At 38.4% G+C, this 21,385-nt stretch overlaps 1 protein-coding gene across 1 annotated transcript in view; it reads right to left on the minus strand.

Annotated features, from left to right (window-relative positions):
• Positions 1-5,006: 5,006 nt before the first annotated feature.
• Positions 5,007-21,385, minus strand: part of LOC122847141 (LIM homeobox transcription factor 1-beta-like) — a 32,273-nt gene continuing 15,894 nt past the window's right edge. The window contains exons 4-9 of the mRNA XM_044144522.1: positions 12,319-12,554; positions 11,980-12,155; positions 10,462-10,539; positions 9,799-9,865; positions 6,965-7,129; positions 5,007-5,729 (exon numbers count right to left, since the gene is read on the minus strand). Of these exons, the coding sequence (XP_044000457.1) occupies positions 5,575-5,729; positions 6,965-7,129; positions 9,799-9,865; positions 10,462-10,539; positions 11,980-12,155; positions 12,319-12,554 (877 nt within the window). The 3' untranslated portion in view covers positions 5,007-5,574. The remainder of the gene's footprint in view (positions 5,730-6,964; positions 7,130-9,798; positions 9,866-10,461; positions 10,540-11,979; positions 12,156-12,318; positions 12,555-21,385) is intronic.

Below are 21,385 nucleotides of genomic sequence, written 5' to 3' on the forward strand. Positions count from 1 at the left end.
TGGTTCACTTCGCCCCTGCATCGACTACAGAGGACTCAATGACATCACCATCAAGAACCGTTATCCCCTCCCACTCACAGACACTGCATTTGAACGCATCCAAGGCTCTACCATTTTTACTAAATTAGACCTAAGGAATGCGTATCATCTAGTGCGTATTCGGGAGGGAGATGAATGGAAAACTGCCTTTAACACCCCTACTGGGCATTATGAATATTTAGTGATGCCATTTGGGTTGACTAATGCACCAGCAGTCTTCCAGGCCCTTGTGAATGATGTTCTTAGGGACATGATTGGTCTTTATGTCTTTGTCTATCTAGATGACATCCTCGTTTTCTCCAAGGATCTACCCTCACACATCAACCATGTCCGTTCAGTGCTTCTTCGTTTACTGCAGAATAACCTGTTTGTTAAACCTGAGAAGTGTGAATTTCATGTGTCCCAGACTTCCTTCTTAGGCTTTATAGTCTCCCCCAACCAGCTGTCCATGGAGGACCGCAAGGTTTCCGCTGTGCTGAATTGGCCTACCCCTCAAAACCGTAAGCAACTCCAGCGGTTCCTGGGTTTTGCTAATTTCTATCGGCGGTTCATTCGCAATTACAGTTCTATTGCCTCACCCCTTCATGCTCTAACCTCTCCCAAGTCTCATTTTCAGTGGAACCCTAATGCGGAAAAGGCTTTTCAAAGACTTAAACACCTGTTCTCCACTGCACCAGTTCTCCATTCTCCTGACCTGAATAGACAGTTCATTGTGGAGGTCGACGCCTCGGAGTCTGGTGTTGGCGCAGTCCTTAGCCAAAGGTACGAGGATGATAAGGTTCATCCATGCGCCTTCTTTTCTAGAAGCCTCTCCTCTGCTGAGTGCAACTATGACGTGGGGGACCAAGAATTGCTGGCAGTTAAACTAGCGTTGTAAGAATGGAGACATTGGCTAGAAGGAGCTAAGGAACCCTTCCTAGTGTGGACTGACCACAAGAACCTCCAGTACCTCAAGTCAGCTAAAAGACTCAACACCAGGCAAGCCAGGTGGGCCCTCTTTTTCTCTCGTTTTGTATTCAATTTGTCCTACAGGCCTGGCTCCAAAAATGTGAAGCCTGATGCATTGTCCAGGATTCATGAACCCCTGAACGAACCAGTGACTTCTTCAGAAGAATTTATCCTTCCAAAGTCTGTTCGGCTGGCGGTAACTCGGCTAGAGGTTGAGAATCGAGTCAGGGAAGCCAACCAACTGCAACGGCCCCCCCCAGACTGTCCTCCCCAACGCCTCTTCGTACCTGACAATCTTATCCCTGAGGTACTAAAGCTTTGCCATGTATCTAAATTGTTTTGTCACCCTGGTGTAGTCAAAACCCTAAGAGTGGTCCAGTCACGCTTCTGGTGGAGGAACATGGGCAAGGATGTCAAAGAGTTTGTCTCTGCCTGCCGAGTCTGCTCTCAGGCTAAACCTTCTCGCCGACCCCCAGCTGGGCTTCTTCACCCTCTACCTGTTCCCCACCGGCCTTGGTCGCATATTTCAATGGATTTCATCACAGGATTACCCACCTCAAACAGGTACACTACCATACTCACGATAGTCGATCGCTTCTCCAAAATGACACACTTGGTTCCCCTTGTGAAATTACCCTCCTCTAAGGAATTAGGTGAGATCCTCACTAGAGAGGTGTTCAGACTTCATGGGCTTCCCATGGACATAGTCTCTGACCGTGGCCCTCAATTCGTCTCTCGTTTTTGGAAAGAGTTTTGTAGGCAGCTAGGGATCCAGGTGAGCCTCTCCTCAGGTTTCCATCCACAGACGGATGGTCAAACTGAGCGTCTTAATCAGGAAGTGGAGATTAAGCTTCGCATGCTCTGTGAACAGGATCCAACCAAGTGGGCACAGAACTTGCCTTGGGTGGAGCATGCCATCAATTCACTTCCCTCCAGTGCCACTGGGTTGTCTCCCTTTCATACTGTTTATGGTTTCCAGCCACCCGTTTTCTCCTTGCAGGAGCGGTCGGCCATGGTTCCCTCTGCCCATGCCTCAGCGAGGAGGTGCCTCAGGGTGTGGAGAAAGGCCCGCAGGGCTCTCTTAACTACGTCTGCCATGTATTCCAGGTCAGCCAACAGACACAGGATCCCGGCTCCTGCTTACCTTGTAGGTCAGAGGGTGTGGCTGTCAACCAAGGACCTTCCCCTTCGAGTGGAGAACAAGAAATTGGCGCCACGGTTTGTCGGACCGTTCCCCATCTCCAAGGTGGTGAATCCTGTGGCCGTCCGCCTCCAGCTGCCTTCTTCTCTGAGGGTCCATCCCACTTTCCATGTCTCACGCATCAAGCCTGTTGCCACTTCCAGATTCGTGCCCTCCTCCAAACCCCCTCCTCCCGCCCGGTTCTTTGCTGGGGGCCCCGTCTACACTGTGAGACGTCTTCTCCGATCCAGAAGGTGGGGCCGTGCCACCCATTACCTGGTGGACTGGGAAGGTTATGGGCCGGAGGAGCGCTCATGGGTGCCTTCCCGCCACATTGTGGACAAAACCCTTATCAGGGATTTCCATCGTGATCACCCCGACCAGCCTGGTGGTCCTTCAGGGGCCGGACCTTGAGGAGGGGGTACTGTGATGTTTACATTGTACCTTGTGTTTCCTGTTCAGTCAATCCAAGTCACGCCCCTCATTTCCGTTATTCCTCGCACCTGTGTTTCTTCCTATTTAAACCTCTCTCAGTCACTACCACGCTGCCAGATTATCGAACGCTTTCAGCTAGTAGTTTTCCAGCACTCCTACCTCGCCCTCAGAATCACGACCACGCCTTGTTCCTCGGACCTGTCCCTTTTGCCTCGCCCTTGTCGGATTATTACTGATTGCCTACCTGGATCTCGACCCACGCCTGTTGTTGTTCTCCGCTCTCGCCCACTCCCACGGATTCTGCTCTCTGCCCCGATCGTGTATGACCTCGGCCCGTCTGACTAGGATTCAGGATCTGGATTTGGTTCTTCTGCTGCTCCCACAAGTTGGCACGCTGCCCTGCATCAGCGCTTCCCTCCCCAGGCACTTCGTCCCGAGCTCTGCGTCAGCGCAGCATCTGCTCTCCTCCTTATTCCTCAGCCGATCCCTACATTTGCGGAACGCCAGTGCTGCAGCTGACGATCCTGTGCCCGGTTTAAGCTGCCTTTTAATAAATATCAGAGTTACTGCTCACTCCTGTGTCGTGGCTGAATTTCTGGGTCCCTCTAGTGCACCATTACAGTTTCAAGATTATTTTATTTTTGAAATCTTTTTGTAATTCAAGACATAATTTAAACATAATTATGAAACACAATATATTTGTAAATATTGTAGTTTGTTGGTTATACTAATTTTATTATTATTATTAAAGCTGATGACAACTTCATTCCACTTTTGAGAAGTGTGTAAGCACATCTGTTTTAGTAAAAGTAATAGAGGCGCAGCTCAGCTGCGCTAATGGAGAAACTGCAAAAGTAGGTGTGTGCATGTGTGTGTATTTTTTGTTTTTGTACTTTTTTTTATCATGTTTTCCTTAACAATACTCAAAATCTTGTCTTTAACCTAAATAAATAAAAAAAACTAGAATAGCTTAGTAGTCAATTTATCATGGTATATTATTATATTGCTTTAATACTGAAATAACTACTTTTATAAATGTCACGAAATATCACCTACTCCCCTCAAAATATATACTCAAAATAAAGTACATATTATAAATAATACCTATGCATCTCAATCAATTATAGGAGGAATAAAATAATTAGGGAGCCATTAAAAGTAACATGAGTAACTATAATTTAAAAAAACATTTACAATGTCAAATTATTAGTGAGTCCACATATGAGAATTTTCCTTTTTTTACTTTTTCAAAGAAACGTAATTGAGCAAAGTTCAATAATAAACACATGAATGAGGTTCACAGAAGAATTCATGAACAAACCACGGTTGTTAAACACATACAAGCAAAAAATTTACATATATAGCCTTTTTTTTGGCAGAATCTTATATTTATTCTATGTATAGGAAAAAATAAAACTATTTTGTCCATCAAGCTGGAAACTTTCCTTCCGACTCTGAAACTCTAAAATAAAATGCATTCACAGAATCACAATATCAACAATGTGTGTATAGAATCAAACACTTTGCATTTATTTTTACCAGCCGAAGAGATGAAAAGCTAAATCACTCTCAAAAATTGCCTTGTAGAAAACCTCTAATTGGCTATACCCAAGACCATTAAGGTTTCTTGAAATATATATATATATATATATATATATATATATATATATATATATATATATATATATATATATATATATATATATATATATATATATATATATATATATATATATATATATATATATATATATATATATATTTTAAGAAATTAGCATTTCTTAAAAAGTTGTTAGTGTTTTCAACAAAGGTGAGCTGACTGACCAGCAATGACCCAAGGTATTTAAAATTGGTCCCTTTAAATTGGTCACCTTCTTCTATCATATTGTGGTCTTTTAATTATCTCTTCGTCTTTAAGAAAATAAAATATTAAGTATTGCGTCATATTAGGTAAATGTCTTTTATGGTCCCAGTAATAAAAAAGACTTTGTGGTATTCTGATTTAGTGATGTATTTATGCCAGTTGTGTTACCAACCCCACACCATTAGAGGTAGTAGACATAGACCAAAGGTGTCCAAAGTTGGTCCTCAAGAGCCGGAATCCTGCATGTTTTAGTTCTCTCCCTGGTTTAATGCACCTGGATCCAATGATGGCTCATCATTCATCTGTTGTCCAGATGAATACTGAGGTATTTATATTCCTTAGCCACCTCCACTTCTCCCCCATGATGGAAATAGAATTTGATCTAACCCTATTTTTCCTGAAACCAACACTCAATATTTTAAAGTGTAACATCACTTTATTATTTAAAATTTCCAGTGATAATTTTGACAGTTTAATGAAATCACAAGACTGTAGTAGAATGCACTGTTTATTTAAGGTATCAACATTTATTGAGGCTTTTAAAACACATTATTGTCTTAAAATTAGAAAATAAATAGTAATGCAACAACAGTTTTCTCAGACAATACAACTGTATATATAAATACTTATAGGAGTAAAAGGAGTTTCGGGCTTCTGGTGTACAACAAAACTTCTTAATTTAAAAAATAGATATTTACATTTGATGCCCATTTAAATGACACATGGATGCTGGTGAGAGATAAATAGTTGTCCATTTTAAAGGGCAATTCTGGATGTTCTTTAAGGTGTAAATTACATTTCACACATACATACAAGAACAGATACAGATAGACTTAATGGTTCGCAAAAATCATGTCAGTAGAATTATATTTACTAATAGTTACCTTCTTATATGAAATGTCCCTAGAATAAAACAATCTCTGATAGATCTGGGATCTCTTTACACATGCTGACTGACAGAAGTTTTAACATTTTTGAAAGTAGTTTTTTTTCTGCATTAAATAACCCAAATCAAATACAATCAATCAATTTGATCTTTAACTTTGTCCATTTGTGAATAGTTTTGAAAAATATTTATTCAGCAGCATGAGACAATGATGGGCAGGTCTCAGGAAGCAAAGTAGGAGCTGTGCATGGAGTAAAGGCTGTCTATTGGGTTTCCTGTTTGTGCCTGTAGGAATCCTCCACCTGGAAAGGCAATAAAGGCCTCACTTAAACTTGTCATAGAGGTGTCACTGTCGTCATGGAAAATGGAATCCATACCTAGGCAAAGGAGAAATAACACAAAAACGTGAAAAATAAAGCAAGACAGTATGTACAGCTGCCAAAAATAGCAAACACTTTAATGTCTTTATTTTGACAATTCAATATTAAATGTGTTGTAGCAACAAAATAGTAATTGTGGAGAGGTTATCTTCCATCAGAACTCTGGGATTTCATGCTGGATGTGGAAATGACCTTAGCAAGTCACTGTAAACCTTGCCCTCAATATTCTAATGCGTGAAGTAAGGAAGGAAGGAAGGAAGGGAGGGAGGAAGGAAGGAAGGAAGAAATTAAGCATTTGCAAAAACACAGTGCAAATACATACAGATAAATTAGACTAGCACCTACATAAAATACATGTTGGTAATACTCTCTATGTTTTTACAAAGTACAGTACAATTGGATGGTTTGGTTAGAACTAAGTCACAGTATTGTGTTAAAGGCTGTTGATTAATTGATTTGTAGGGGATCAATCACATCTCTTCATAGAAATGGCCCCTTATGTGGGCCATTCATAATGAATGTTTTTCTCATATTTGTTAAAACTGTTGAGACAGACTAGCATGAGACAGATAATCAGTGAAAAAAATCAACCTCCTCCCAGTGCTATGATTGCAAACTGCAGTGAAGCACCGCTCCATGCCAGAAACAACCAATCAGAGCCAGGAAGTGTTTCAGTGCTGTAAATCAAGCTTGTGTACGGGCTGCACAATGTACTAATGGCAGGGAAACAACTTATAGTTCCAAGAAAATTGTGTATTCACCATCATCGGTGGCCATGCTAACTAGATGAATTTCAAATAGGTTCATGAGTAAATAACAATACATGAAAATACAACATCTCAAGACAGGAAAGTAAAGATTGAGCACAAATTAATTATCCAAATGCAAGACAAAAACTTTCCAAATTGGCTAAGAAAAACAGTCAATGAATTGAAGAGGGCATACCATAGACCACAGAATATTTTGAGGGCTGCACTAAAAACGTGTCAAAAAAAAAATCTGTTATACCAGATTTGTCAGGAGTGGACCAAAATTTCAGCAAACTGTCGTAGGAAGCCCAGAAAATTTGACTTAAATCAGGTTTTTTCAAAGTAATTATAATACATTAGAAAAAATTAAGTTAATTTTTAAAAAGAAAGATGGAAAAAAATGTCTCTTGAAATTTAAAGAAATCAGAAAAATGCAGAATAAGAACTTTAAGCCATCTTGCAGCAGCTGAACATGATGCTAACCGTAGGGATTCATGTGGTCACCGGGCATTTGAGGTGGAGTGAGGCCCTGCTGGAGACAGTCTATGTTGTACCCACAATGCTCTATGGTCACCAACTGGGGCCGGGTTGGAGGCAGAGACCCTGAGAAGGTGCTGAGCAGACCATCCATACAGCCAGATATTACTTCTGGAAAAGTGAAAAGCAAATAGAGTTTTCTCAGCTCAACCTTTGTACATTACGTGAGTTCTTCTGTTCATACATTGTGTGGTCGTTTTATGACTATGAAAACACATTCCTAAATATGGGTTATATTTTTATAGTTCACTCTCTACATTTAATTCACTTACTGGAGTTCTTTTTTTAACCCTCAAGTTGATTTCTTTCATGCTGTGTGGCTTTAAAGTTGTAGCATGTAACTTTTATAAAAATATATGCTTTTAATATATTGTTTAAAATTGCAGTCATGACAGCATTATGTGAGAGAGGTAATCTGTTAAAAAAATCAACCTCCTCGACCTTCTCCCAGTGCTACTATTGCAATTTGTTAAAAATGCATCTTTCTTGTGTCAGAAACATCCAATCTAAGCCAGGAGGAAGGTATTAGAACTGTCAGTCATGCTTTAGTAAGAGCTGCTAAATGTGCTAATGGCAGAGAAACAATTTGCCACAACAGAAAAACTATATTTCCTCCATGATAACTAGTCTGAGCATTTGTGGCAAGCTTGGTTATCAGGAAGAAGCTGTAACACAGCAGAAATAAATGGGTAGGAGGTGAGCAGCTCATACACAAGCATGATGGGATTGGTGGGGTTACTAAGACCCACCTCTCTGATTGGCTATTTCTGACTGATCGGTGAATTTCTGCACTTAGTATTGGGAGAAGGCAGAGGAGGTAAATTTTTTCAGAGATTATCTGTCTCATAATATACTGTCACGACATAGTGACGTTTATAGAAGCTCCAAGCAACACACCAGAAATATTCAACAAAAATGTTATATTGATAAGCAGATAGGTAACCTGAAGATTTTTCTAGTATGAAACATAGCTTTAGATTGGGGTGAAAGTCTGGACTGCGTTTCCAGTTCATGTAGAAAAATTATGTCCAAAATTTCCTAAAAAATTTTTTGTCATCGGAGATCAGTAATTTATGACATTTTCCTCATGTGAGAAATCATTTACGTGCTTGTTTAAAAATGGAGAAACTTCTCCATACATCATTAAGGTAAAACAATTTGTGGCAAGTTTACGGCAACTATTTATACTCATAGGCTGCATATTCCAATGTAGGTATTTTTTCTGATGCCAGCCACAAAAGTGAAAAAAAATCAGCAACAATATTGGTTAATATAATATAAGTTATTAACTCATTGTGAGTTAATAACTCACAATGAGTTAATAACTCCTTATGTGGGTTTAGCACAACCCACATAAGGAGGCCAGAAGTTTGCATTGAATTTGGTTAAGTCTGGCACAAATACAGACATGACTGTATTAATAGTTTGGACACTTTGTGTCCAAAGTCCTCCTCTCAAAGTGATCTAAAGGAATTCAGTCCTTGTGGAAATAAAAAAAGTAGCACCTTTCAATTTCACAGTTGATTTTAGAAAAATATCTAAAGGTCATTCCCTGGGAAGGTTGGGAAAACTTGAAAAGGTAGAATGGGCAAAACTACACACCTGCAAGTATAAAAAAAAATTGATAGCATGGGAATAATGGAGATGTCTTGATGCAAAGTTGAAGTTGACAAAACATGAGAAATTGCCTCTCAAACATATTGCACAAAACTTTTATTGGGATTTCTGTAGAGAATATTATTGACGAAACAATATTATGAAGAAGCTGCTCAGAGTTTACAGGAAGATGAATTTAGCTAGATTTATTTTTTGACATTGGAGGCTTGTTAGAAATGCTAAATATTTTTGGGGGGGATTTCAGACTGTTTGCAACAAAAAATGAAAATGAAAAATAAAATCATCTTCTTCATTCTTTTCTAAAAATGCAGTGCTTTGTGTTGAACTATAAACACCCACTTAAATGTACCTCATTTTGGAGATAAAATATGAAATCATTCATAACTTTTGGAAGTTAAAAATATAATTACTGCAAATAACATGACATAACCTATATAATACTCATATAAATTTTAAATAAAATGTTATATCAATTTTTAGTTAAGAATCTTCGAGGCAAAGCACACAGTAGATGTGTTATATAAACTGAATGGTTGTCTTAACTTAAGGATGGCTGACCATCATCAGTGTTTCCTTGGATTTTCCAGTTTATTCAGGCATCAACCTCAAACATTTCCCATTTGCTGATTTGCTTTGCTCATTTGGTTATCAGCAGCAGTTTCCGCTGTAATAAACCAAATGAGCTGTTCTGCCAATATTGACATGCTGCAAATCCCAGAGCAGATAGAAGCTGTACTTGCCAAAGCAGTGAGACACTTATCTAAACTGTCTGCTCATATCCGCTGCAAGACCACAGTGGCAATTAGCCCACACTACATTAAGCAAGCTCTACTGATAAAATCAGGGCTTCCACTTTATAGCAGTGCAGTCAGAAAAAATAATATTCCCCAGCATGGATGACACTCTGACATCAGAACATATGATTATTTTTAATTAGACAACTGAGAGTGCACTATTGTTCTTTTAACACCTTTTGAGGTCTACGCCCGCCCTGTGGCGGGCATGACGTCATGCATTTAAAAGACTTCCATTTAGACCCAAGACTCCGAAGGGTTAATAAACTTAATAATTTTTACTGTAATTTATGTGTATTGTTATACATATAAACAGTACAGTACTATTAGTGATTGATTACTATTATCAATCATTGATAATAAACTTACCTGGGCCCAGTCTTTGACTGCTGTGCTGCTCCTGCTGTTGCTGCTGTCTGCGTGCTAACTTCTTCATCTGTAAGTAAATAAACATAAACCAGTGTATGAACTTTTAATTTGAATTTGAATTGAATTGAATCAGTCTAAATCATAAAGTTTAAGAAAAAAGTACCTAGTAAGCTTTTTTCTTAAATTAATTAATCAGTTTCGTCTTTGCCAACTATAGAAAGAAGCACTTAAATATTACAAATGATTGTGAAATGCTTAAAATTGTGAGACTAAAACCAACTAGCAATTTAAGACTCATGCTGACGGACTGGTTGCTGATTGGGGTAAAAAACCTTTTGGCTGGCCAAACTTTGGCAAGCCTGTTCGCCCAAATATGAGCAAACAGAGCAAATGGCAGATTAGAAATGTTTAATCTACTGGGTTTAACTGATACAGATCTGATTCAGACATTTAAGCACTTTTGGCAAAAGGCAGAAGGAATAATTTTTAGTGAGAGATGTGGGAAAGTTTGATTATACAACATGCAAAAAAGGATCTAGTACCTGACATAAAGAAATAACAGAATAACTTTGCATCTTAACATTAGTACAACTACAGACATGAGAACAGCAGTATACATGCATAACGTGGTTCTGGAGTCTGTTTTAGGGACACATTGCTGACCTTTGCCCTTTGGTTTTGGAACCACACCTGGACCACACGAACACTCAGCCCGGTCTCTGCTGCCAGGGTTTCTCTGACCTGGAAGATCAAACTTATTAATATATTTTATGCATTTCAATTATACAAGGAATATGTTGTAACCCCCCCACCACTCCATAATACAGGAAAGCATATGGAAATCTTTGGGTTAGTTGCTTGGAAGAGCAGTATAAACGTCAGCTCTGTAAAGCTCCAGTACCAGTGCTTTGCAAACACAACAAATGCAGAAAAAAATGACTCAATTTCAACTACGTACTTAACTATAAAAGCCTAGAAGAAATTACAAATCAATCAAGCTCAAGTTCCTGTTGTCTTGATATCATACCCATACATTTTCTTAAGGAGTCCCACCTGTCATTGCATCTGAACTGATTCAAATAGTAAACTCATCTCTCTCATCAGGTGGTGCCCCTCAGGTTTTAAAAACAGCAGCTATCAAACCACTGATAAAAAAGAACAATCTGGACAAATCACTACTACAGAATTACAGGCCAATCTCCAACCTTCCATTCATCAGCAAAATGATTGCAAATGCTGTTTCAGCAGTCAAATTGTTTCTTAACGTTAACCAACCGCGTTGATATATTTCACTCTGGTTTCAAGGCTCACACAGTACTGAGAGTGCACTAGTCATAGAGATTAATGGCATCCACATAAATACAGACTGTGGAAAAACTGTGGTTTTGCTGGACCTTAGTGTTGACCATGACATATTACTAAAACGAGTCGGGTCGGACTCTCTTCTCCAGTACTTAACTGGTTTGAATCTTACATAAAGAACAGTTTCAATAGGAAAGCAGAAGCAGACAGAAATCACAAGGTTCAATCCAAGGGCCTCTTTTATTCAGTATCTATATGCTCCCTCTAGCTCAGGTTATAACAACAAATAAGATTAGCTTCCACAACTATGCAGATGATACACAGCTCTACAATACAGTGTCACCAGGTGACTCTGAACCATGCACTGAACAGATGCTTAGAACATGGATGTGCCATATCTTTCTCTAGTTGAACAGAAACAAAACTGAAGTTATTATCTTTGGACCTAAAGAGGAACGATCTAGAGTTATAGATCTAGAGTCAACACACAGCTTCAGTTATTACAGCTGGAAACCAGCAGTCAGACCTGCATTCTGGGTGTAGTCATTACAAAAGATGCATACCCCGGCTTTAAGATTACAATATCACATCAGAACAGTACAAAAAGCATTTTTAATACAGAAATGTTGGTTTAAGGATATGTTCAATACCCTTTTTAAAAGTTAATTTTAATCTGACAAATAAGCCTCAATAGAACACATGTTCTAATTTACTTTGGGAATACCAAAGGTGTATGTAATATGCATAGCCAAATTAAACTAACTTCAAAAGAGTTACTTTACTTAGAGCATCCAATGACTGGTTCTAAGGAGAACTTTCAGGTAGAAAAGCATGACTGTGAGAGACGTATTTTCTTTTACTGCCTGATAATTTGCTCACCTTTCTGCAGGGCTTGGAGGAAACCTCAAATGATGCCTTAAAGGCACGTCTCTGCTGTGTGGTGAGAATGGTGCGCGGTCGTTTAGGACGCAGAGGATCTTTGCTGTCATCATTCCTTTTCTCTGCTGTAATGATTTTTTCTGGCTTTACATCTGAAGTCTCATCCTCACTCTTTTCTGTGGGTGAACACATAACAGATCACAGCTGACACCTTTTTTCATCCTGAAGCTTTTTTTTTACTTCAGGTAGAATTCAACATGAACAGAAGTAGATGTGAAGAGTAACACAATGGGATATACAGTAGAAAGTACTAAATTAAGAGAAAACTCCTAATTATACCTGAATCTGAACTCTCTGGGCTCATGGTCCTCAGCAGGTCTCTTTCTTTCACATAGTCGGCCTTACACAGCAGCTGTTGACCAGCCTTAAGCACAAACTCGTCTCCTTTGCTCAGTCGGCGCTCACAGACACTGCAGCAGAAGCAGCTGAGGTGGTAAACACTCTGCACAGCTCGCATTACAAACTCTGTTGGACCGATTTTCTCCAGACAGCCACTGCACTTGGTGGAAAATAATCTGAGGACAGAAGATTGAGAGAATACTTAGAATTGAATTGATTTTAATTAACATCGTTATGAGAGTTTAACCTGATATCTAAATGATTTGGCACAAACAAGTCAGCAAATATCATGACAACCAAAGGATTTGGAGAAAAAAGAATATAGTAGAGCCAATACAATGCCCAAGTGTACTGTATGCCTTGATCAGTCATAATATTATGACCACTGATAAGGTAAGTGAGTGATCATCCCACAGTGCAAAATTTTGAAGACAGATGTGCATCCAGGTTATCCAGACATTAATTCAGCAATTGAACCTCAACCTAAAGGGTTTTGCAGACAGAGCCCTACTTCTCTGACTGACAACTTAAAAGAAAAGAAAGATTTCACCTTTGCTAGAATCCTTAAGTGATGAAAGCTGGATTTAACAACAGAAATAATTAGTTTGACAATTTCTAAACAGCTATCAAAGATAAAACCAAGATTCCGACAAAACGGAACTAAAGCACCAAGTATCAAGTCGGATACTTGATATTAAAGTATCAAGTACTAAATAATTTTTATCATTTAGTAGTTTTATGGGCATATCAATCTGACCATCATGCGCAAAGCAATGAAACGAAAGGTTGAATTTTTAAAAAATCTGACCAAGAGGCAATAAATATAAAATAAACAAAATAGGACCTAAAATTGAGCCATACTTTAAAGGTTTGGCCCAAGAACAACATTGGTGGTCAAGATGGACTGAGAAGGTTCTGTTTTCGAAATATGATGTAAACCATTCCAAAACAGAGCCTCTTAGGCCAACATAATGTTTTAATATAAATAAAATAATCTCACAATCTACAGTGTCAAATGCAACACTCAGATCTAAAAGTAAATAAAACAGCAGCATTGCCTGAATCTACGGTTAAAAGATCATTACACAAATTTGAAGCAAAGCTGTTTCAGTGCTATGAGCACCTGTAAACCCAGACTGAAATTTCTCAGTTATATTGTAATCTTTTAAATAGGATTCAAGCTCAATAAAAACTTAAATCAGTTTTTACTCCAGTTTTTACTGAAAAGTATGTCTAATTTCTGCTAAAAATCTGTTTTTCAAAAGTACATTTAATTTTTTACATTTAAAAAAGAAAAATGAAAAGTATGTTTAACTCCTGGTAAAAGGTTGTTTTAAAAAATACATTTCATCTGACAAATAAGCCTCATCGGAACACATATTCTAACTTATTGAATATGACTGCATATGCCCATCCATCCATCCATTGTCTGTTCACCCTTGTCCCTAATGGGGTCGGGAGGGTTGCTGGTGCCTATCCCCAGCTAACGTTCCGGGCGAGAGGCGAGGTACACCCTGGACAGGTCGCCAGTCCGTCGCAGACTGCATATGCCCTGGTTATATAAAAAAAATAACAACTGTGTTTTTGAGGCATGAAATTTAAATCTGGACCCTTAAGCAAGCAGGGGAGCTTTCCAAAAGGGAATAGCCAGAGTTCAGGGAGGCTTTATGGAATGACAGTTGTAGAAGCCAGCCAGCTGTGACAGATCTTGTCATAGAGACCTTGAAAAGATCTCTATGACAGAGAAATCTTGTCATAGAGACCTTGAAAAGATCTCTATGACAGAGAGATCTTGTCATAGAGACCTTGAAAAGATCTCTATGACAGAGAGATCTTGTCATAGAGACCTTGAAAAGATCTCTATGACAGAGAGATCTTGTCAAAGAGACAAGATCTCTATGACAGAGAGATCTTGTCAAAGAGACCTTGAAAAGATCTCTATGACAGAGAGATCTTGTCAAAGAGACCTTGTCATAGAGACCTTGAAAAGATCTCTATGATAGAGAGATCTTGTCAAAGAGACCTTGTCATAGAGACCTTGAAAAGATCTCTATGACAGAGAGATCTTGTCATAGAGACCTTGAAAAGATCTCTATGACAGAGAGATCTTGTCAAAGAGACCTTGAAAAGATCTCTATGACAGAGAGATCTTGTCAAAGAGACCTTGAAAAGATCTCTATGACAGAGAGATCTTGTCATAGAGACCTTGAAAAGATCTCTATGACAGAGAGATCTTGTCATAGAGACCTTGAAAAGATCTCTATGACAGAGAGATCTTGTCATAGAGACCTTGAAAAGATCTCTATGACAGAGGGATCTTGTCAAAGAGACCTTGTCATAGAGACCTTGAAAAGATCTCTATGACAGAGATCTTGTCAAAGAGACCTTGTCATAGAGACCTTGAAAGATCTCTATGACAGAGAGATCTTGTCATAGAGACCTTGAAAGATCTCTATGACAGAGAGATCTTGTCAAAGAGACCTTGTCATAGAGACCTTGAAAAGATCTCTATGATAGAGATCTTGTCAAAGAGACCTTGTCATAGAGACCTTGAAAAGATCTCTATGTCATAGAGATCTTGTCAAAAGATCTCTATGACAGAGAGATGAAAAGATCTCTATGACAGAGAGATCTTGTCATAGAGACCTTGAAAAGATCTCTATGACAGAGAGATCTTGTCATAGAGACCTTGAAAAGATCTCTATGACAGAGAGATCTTGTCATAGAGACCTTGAAAAGATCTCTATGACAGAGAGATCTTGTCAAAGAGACCTTGTCATAGAGACCTTGAAAAGATCTCTATGATAGAGAGATCTTGTCAAAGAGACCTTGTCATAGAGACCTTGAAAAGATCTCTATGACAGAGAGATCTTGTCATAGAGACCTTGACAATATCTCTATGATAGAGATCTTGTCATAGAGACCTTCAAAAGATCTCTATGACAGAGAGATCTTGTCATAGAGACCTTGAAAAGATCTCTATGACAGAGAGATCTTGTCAAAGAGACCTTGTCATAGAGACCTTGAAAAGATCTCTATGATAGAGAGATCTTGTCAAAGAGACCTTGTCATAGAGACCTTGAAAAGATCTCTATGACAGAGAGATCTTGTCATAGAGACCTTCAAAAGATCTCTATGACAGAGAGACCTGTTCATAGAGACCTTGAAAAGATCTCTATGACAGAGAGACCTTGAAAAGGTCTGTATGAAAGAGAGACCTTGAAAAGATCTCTATGACAAGCGATAGAGCTCTTGTCAGAGATCTGTCATAGAGAGAGACATCTCTGTCTCACTATGACAGAGATCTTGTGGTGGAGGAAGAAAAAAATCTGGCAGGACTTAATAGATGACCTTGAAAAGATCTCTATGACAGAGAAACTACCTCTGCATCAATGTGAAGAAGACCTTCAAAAGATGGTCTATGACAGAGAAGACAATGATCCTCTTCATCCTCTGAACATCGTGGCATCAAAAAGGTCTGTATGAAAGAGAGACCTTGAAAAGATCTCTATGACAAGCGATAGAGCTCTTGTCAGAGATCTGTCATAGAGAGAGACATCTCTGTCTCACTATGACAGAGATCTTGTGGTGGAGGAAGAAAAAAATCTGGCAGGACTTTAACTTTATATTTTTTGCATCTCAGAGAAAATAGTTCTTTTCTGTCTCTCTCTCTCTCTCTCTCTCTCTCTCTATATATATATATATATATATATAGATACATATATCTATAAATATATATATAGATATATATATATATATATATATACATAGATACATACATATATATATATATTTGAATCTGGGACCTGAGTCCAAAGTTCGTACCACAAATAGGCCAAGCTGGTATGACAAGAAAGAAATACCAGTTGACGAGAAATAAAAAGATGGGAGATGAGATTAACTGAATTCGAAATCAAAGTGGTCAAGAGATACTGAGAGAAGAAGGTAAGTGGGAAAACCACTACCAGATACAGTCCAGTTAGGTTCTTTGCTGTTTGAGGCACAGTCTGGATTTTCCATTTCAGCTGAACCACAAATTGTTGTAGGTAATCTAGAATAAGTGGAAAGGAAAACTTTCCAAAAAAGTTAAAGGAACATGGTACAAAAAAATGTACAACAACTGTTTTGTGCCAGACTAAATAATAGAATTGCTGATGGTGAGCAGAAAGTGTCAGAGGCAGCTCCTTGCTGAGTCTGGGGATGAGAGTGGAAGGAGGAAGGAGCTGACTGGGAGGGAAGTACACAAGGGCTCTGTTTGAACAGCTGCACAGCTCCTCTTCAAGTCATACTTCACTCCTCTCTTCAGCAGATTTCTTCCTGTAACCAACTTATTTCAACCTGCACATTTTTGCTTATCTGTTTAAAATTGACATCTGCACAATGACAAAGATGAGCAGAAAATAATACAGATTATACATTAAATATTATTGCAGATAAGTGACTCACAACAGTTTGTTTTGGAAATCTAATGTAATGCCGACGAAAAGCTGTTGTCATAATAGGAGATTATAATAAAGTATATTTGAATGAGTTTTATTGAAGAAAATAAGTTGTCTGCATTTAATATGAAATCAACTCACAACCAGGGCTGTGCAGAGATCTTCAGAGGGCCACAGGCTCGAAGTTAAAAAGGGGCACACTGAACAAGATCTTAAAACACCCTACAACAACATAGAAACAAATCATATTAATGAAGAATCTAATATTTAATTGGATCATACCATATAATTGTCATCATGTGGGGACCATGAAAAGTTGATTTTCCACTAGCCTACCTCTAACCGGTATGGTCTCGGTCTGGCTCGGCCAGATTCATTTTCCATTAGCAAATCTGGCACAGCTCAGCCCGGCTGACCAGTACCTACTTACTAACAGGAAGGATCGAGGTATGGCACCGAAACCATTGATTGACAGCTCACAGCATTCATTGACTGGCTCGTTATTTAGGTCAAAAGTTGTTTTTGAAAATTAGCTGTGGACCACAGATATGTAGTCTGCTATCAGAGAGCTGCTCAGTATGGAGGAACAGTTATGAGTTTAATCACAGTCAGTGCCAGAAACACATGCAGTAAGCTGAATGATCTAGCAGCGCTGCTAGCAGCTTGTTGCTTTTAACAGAGCAGCTGGTCAGCTTTCTGAAAGAAGGCAATTTCCTGCTGACAATGTGAAACACCAGAACTATATAATAGTAGTCTGTGAGGTGGATTTTATTTTTCCTTTGGATTAAAAAAAATGTTTGGGTGTGGTTGTTGGTTTACATCTTTTCACTGCATTACATAAACCCAAAGTCACACATTTAAAAAAGATAAAGTGTCTGGAAAGTAATTATATCAACATGTGCAGGAAAACAAGTGAAAAATAAAATACTTCAGTATATTTCAAATAAACTTACATTTGTGTAAGTACATTTTAAGTATACTAAGTATTAAGTGTACTACCTATAAATATATACAAAGTATACTAAAAGCATGCTTGTACCAATTTTGACATTATAACTTTAAACATACTTAATCAAAAATAAAAAATAAAACTTTATTTGTATAGCACATTTCAGCAGCAAGGCATTTCAAAGTGCTTTACATCAAATCAAACACAAAAATACAATGCAACATAGAATCAACAATAAAAACAATATCAAGTCAGATTCCGTCAATAAATTTGCAATTGATTACGTTTCAAATACAGCTCTAAACAAGTGGGTTTTTAGTTGAGATTTAAAGAAAGCCAGTGTTTCAGCTGTTTTACAGTTTTCTGGAAGTTTGTTCCAGATTTTTGGTGCATAGATGCTAAATGCCGCTTCTCCTCATTTGGTTCTGGTTCTGGGGATGCAGAGCAGAACCAGAACCAGAAGACCTGAGAGGTCTGGAAGGTTGATACAACAGCAGCAAATCTTTAATGTATTGTGATGCTAAACCATTCAGTGATTTATAAACTAACAACAGTATTTTAAAGTCTATTCTTTGAGCTACATGGAGCCAGTGGAGGGACTTTAAAACTGGTGTTATGTGCTCTATCTTTCTGGTTTTAGTGAGAACGCGAGCAGCAGCATTCTGGATCAGCTGCAGCTGTTTGACTGATTTGTTGGACAGACCTGTGAAGACGTTGTTGACATTAGTCCTTTAATCCTGAAAATGTTCTTCAGGTGATAGAAGGCCGTCTTTGTGACTGTCTTTATGTGGCTCTGAATGTTCAGTTCAGAGTCCATCACTACTCCCAGGTTTCGGGCCTGATCGCTGGTTTTCAGTTGTAATAACTGAAGCTGTGCACTGACTCTAGATCTATAACTCTAGGTCTATAACTCTAGATCGTTCCTCTTTAGGTCCAAAAATAATAACTTCAGTTTTGTTTTTGTTCAGCTGGAGGAAGTTTTGGCACATCCACACATTTATCTGTTCTAAGCATCTGTTCAGTGATTGGATGGGTTCTGAGTCACCTGGTGACATCGTAATGTAGAGCTGTGTGTCATCTGCATAGTTATGGTAGCTGATATTATTTCCTGTTAAAACCTGAGCTAGTGGGAGCATATGGATATTGAATAAGAGGGGTCCGAGGATTGAACCTTGGGGTACCCCACATGTGACCTTTGACCTCTTTGATGAGAAGTTTCCAATTGAAACAAAGAAATCCCTGTTCTTTATGTAAGATTCAAACCAGTTAAGCACTGGAAAGGAGAGTCCGACCCAACTCTCCAGTCGATTCAGGAATATTTCAAGGTCAACAGTGTCAAAAGCTGCACTGAGGTCCAACAGAACCAGCACTGTGGTTCTCCCACAGTCCGTATTTATATGGATGTCATTGAACACTTTTACGAGGGCAGTTTCTGTGCTGTGGTGAGACCGGAAACCAGATTGGAAGGAGTCAAAGCGGTTGGTTATCATTAGGAAGCAATTTAACTGTTTACACAGAACTTTTTCAATAACTTTGCTGATGAATGGGAGGTTTGATTACTGCCATTTTCAAAGCCTGAGGGAAAACGCCTGATGAGAGCGATGAATTTACTATTTGGATCAGATCAATAGCAACAACAGGCAGAACTTTCTTAAAGAAATGTGTGAGTAGGACATCCAGACAGCAGGAACTGGAGCTTAATTGACTTATAATTTCCTCTAGGGTTTTATAATTAAGTAGTTCAAATTGGGTCATTTTTCCTGTATTTGTTTTGTTTGGGCACAGTGTTGATACTGACTTTATAGTGGATGTGCAGATTAATCCTCTGATTTTTTGAATTTTCTCTGAAAAGTAACTGGAAAACTGGTTGCAGGCAGCAATAGACTGAAATTCAGGTGGTAACGTGATAGGAGGGTTTGTGAGCCTGTCAACTGTTGCAAATAAAGCTCGAGCATTGTTAATGTTTTTGTTTATGACATCTGCAAAGAAGGCCTGTCTTGCATGTTTGAGTGTTAAATGATAGTAACGTAGTTTTTCTTTATAGATGTCATAATGAAGTTTTACGCCATTTTCGTTCTGCCCTACGACAGAGTTGTCTTGCAGATCTAACTGTTTGTGCATTTCTCCATGAAGATTTCTTCTTACCAGACACAACCTTCATTTTAATTGGGACAATGGAATCAATGATATCTGAAACTTTAGACTGAAAATCATTTACCAACTTATCTACGTCATTACAGCTTAAGGGTGAGCAAGAAGAGTAGATATGATTAAATATTTCTGCTGTGCTTTCAGTGAGAGAACGTTTTGTGATGGTTGCTGTTTGTCCAAGTGGATTAAAGGATAAAGAACTTTCAAAGATAACAGCAAAGTGATGCGACAGGGCGACATCAGTTACAGAGACATTGGAAATATTCACACCCTTACTGATAATCAGGTCCAGTGTGTGTCCTTGAGTTTGTGTTGCTTGTTTGACATGTTGTGTTAGACCAAAAGTCTCTAAGATATTAGAAAGCTTTTTAGCCCCTCTGTCTTGGGGGTTGTCAACATGAACGTTAAAATCACCAACAACTATTAAGCATTCATAATTAATACATACGAGAGATAGAAGTTCATTCAACTCAGTAAAGACATTTTTCACATATGTTGGAGTTTTGTATAAAGTTAGTGTTAAAGTTCGTTTGAGGCCTTTAATCTCAATTCCAAGATACTCAAAAGAGGTAAAGTGACCCAAAGAAATTTTACTACTATTTACGGTATTCTTAACCTCTAGAGGTTAATGCACTCCAAATCAGAGCAGGGCCACAAAGGGTTAAATATTGAAGCCACGCCTCCTCCTTTTTTATGTTTTCTATTCTCACTTAAGAAATCGTAGTTAGGAGGCGCAGATTCAATTAGTACGATCGGTTCATTATTGTCATTCAACCATGTTTCTGTCAGAAACATAACATCAATATTATGCTCAGTGATGAAATCATTGATTAATAGAGCTTTAGCACAGAGAGATCTGGTATTTAAAAGAGCTAGTTTTAGTGACTTGGAGGCCAAACGTTCTTGAGTCTGAGGTTCCTTTAGGCAGGGGAACCGTCTGAGGTTTGAATTAGGTCCGCTGTATTTTTTTGCAGCATTTTTGTGTTTAGGCGCGGATGTTGTCAGCTATTGCGAGGACAATTACAAAAAACAAACAGTTTTTCTAACTTCAACGTCAGACCTGTGTTTTTATTCACAAACAAGTATATGTTGGAAAAAAATATTCAATAGTAACATGGAGGCAGAGGAACTGAGAATCCTTTCAGTCGTTATTAGACCGGGGGCAGCCAGACTTATTTATTTTATTAAATTGTTATATTTAGTAAAAGGATCACAAGCAGGCATAAAAATATCCCCCACCCCCATCTCCACATGCCTGCTCTGAACTACCATATTTTTTGCATTAATTTACTTAAATCTTTGTGGCACAACAATGGAAATTCTGGCATTTTAATATTTCTAATTCTTGTGGATATAAAAGTTTCAGTAAAAAGGTAAGCATGGTACATCTAAAATTAAACTTGGCATTTCTGAACAACACAAGCTTTAGTGCTGGTTGTTGTTCCCAAACATGCAACTGTTCACTCCA

This window comes from Gambusia affinis, linkage group LG17 (genome assembly GCF_019740435.1).
Source record: "Gambusia affinis linkage group LG17, SWU_Gaff_1.0, whole genome shotgun sequence".
Taxonomy (NCBI): Eukaryota; Metazoa; Chordata; class Actinopteri; order Cyprinodontiformes; family Poeciliidae; genus Gambusia; species Gambusia affinis.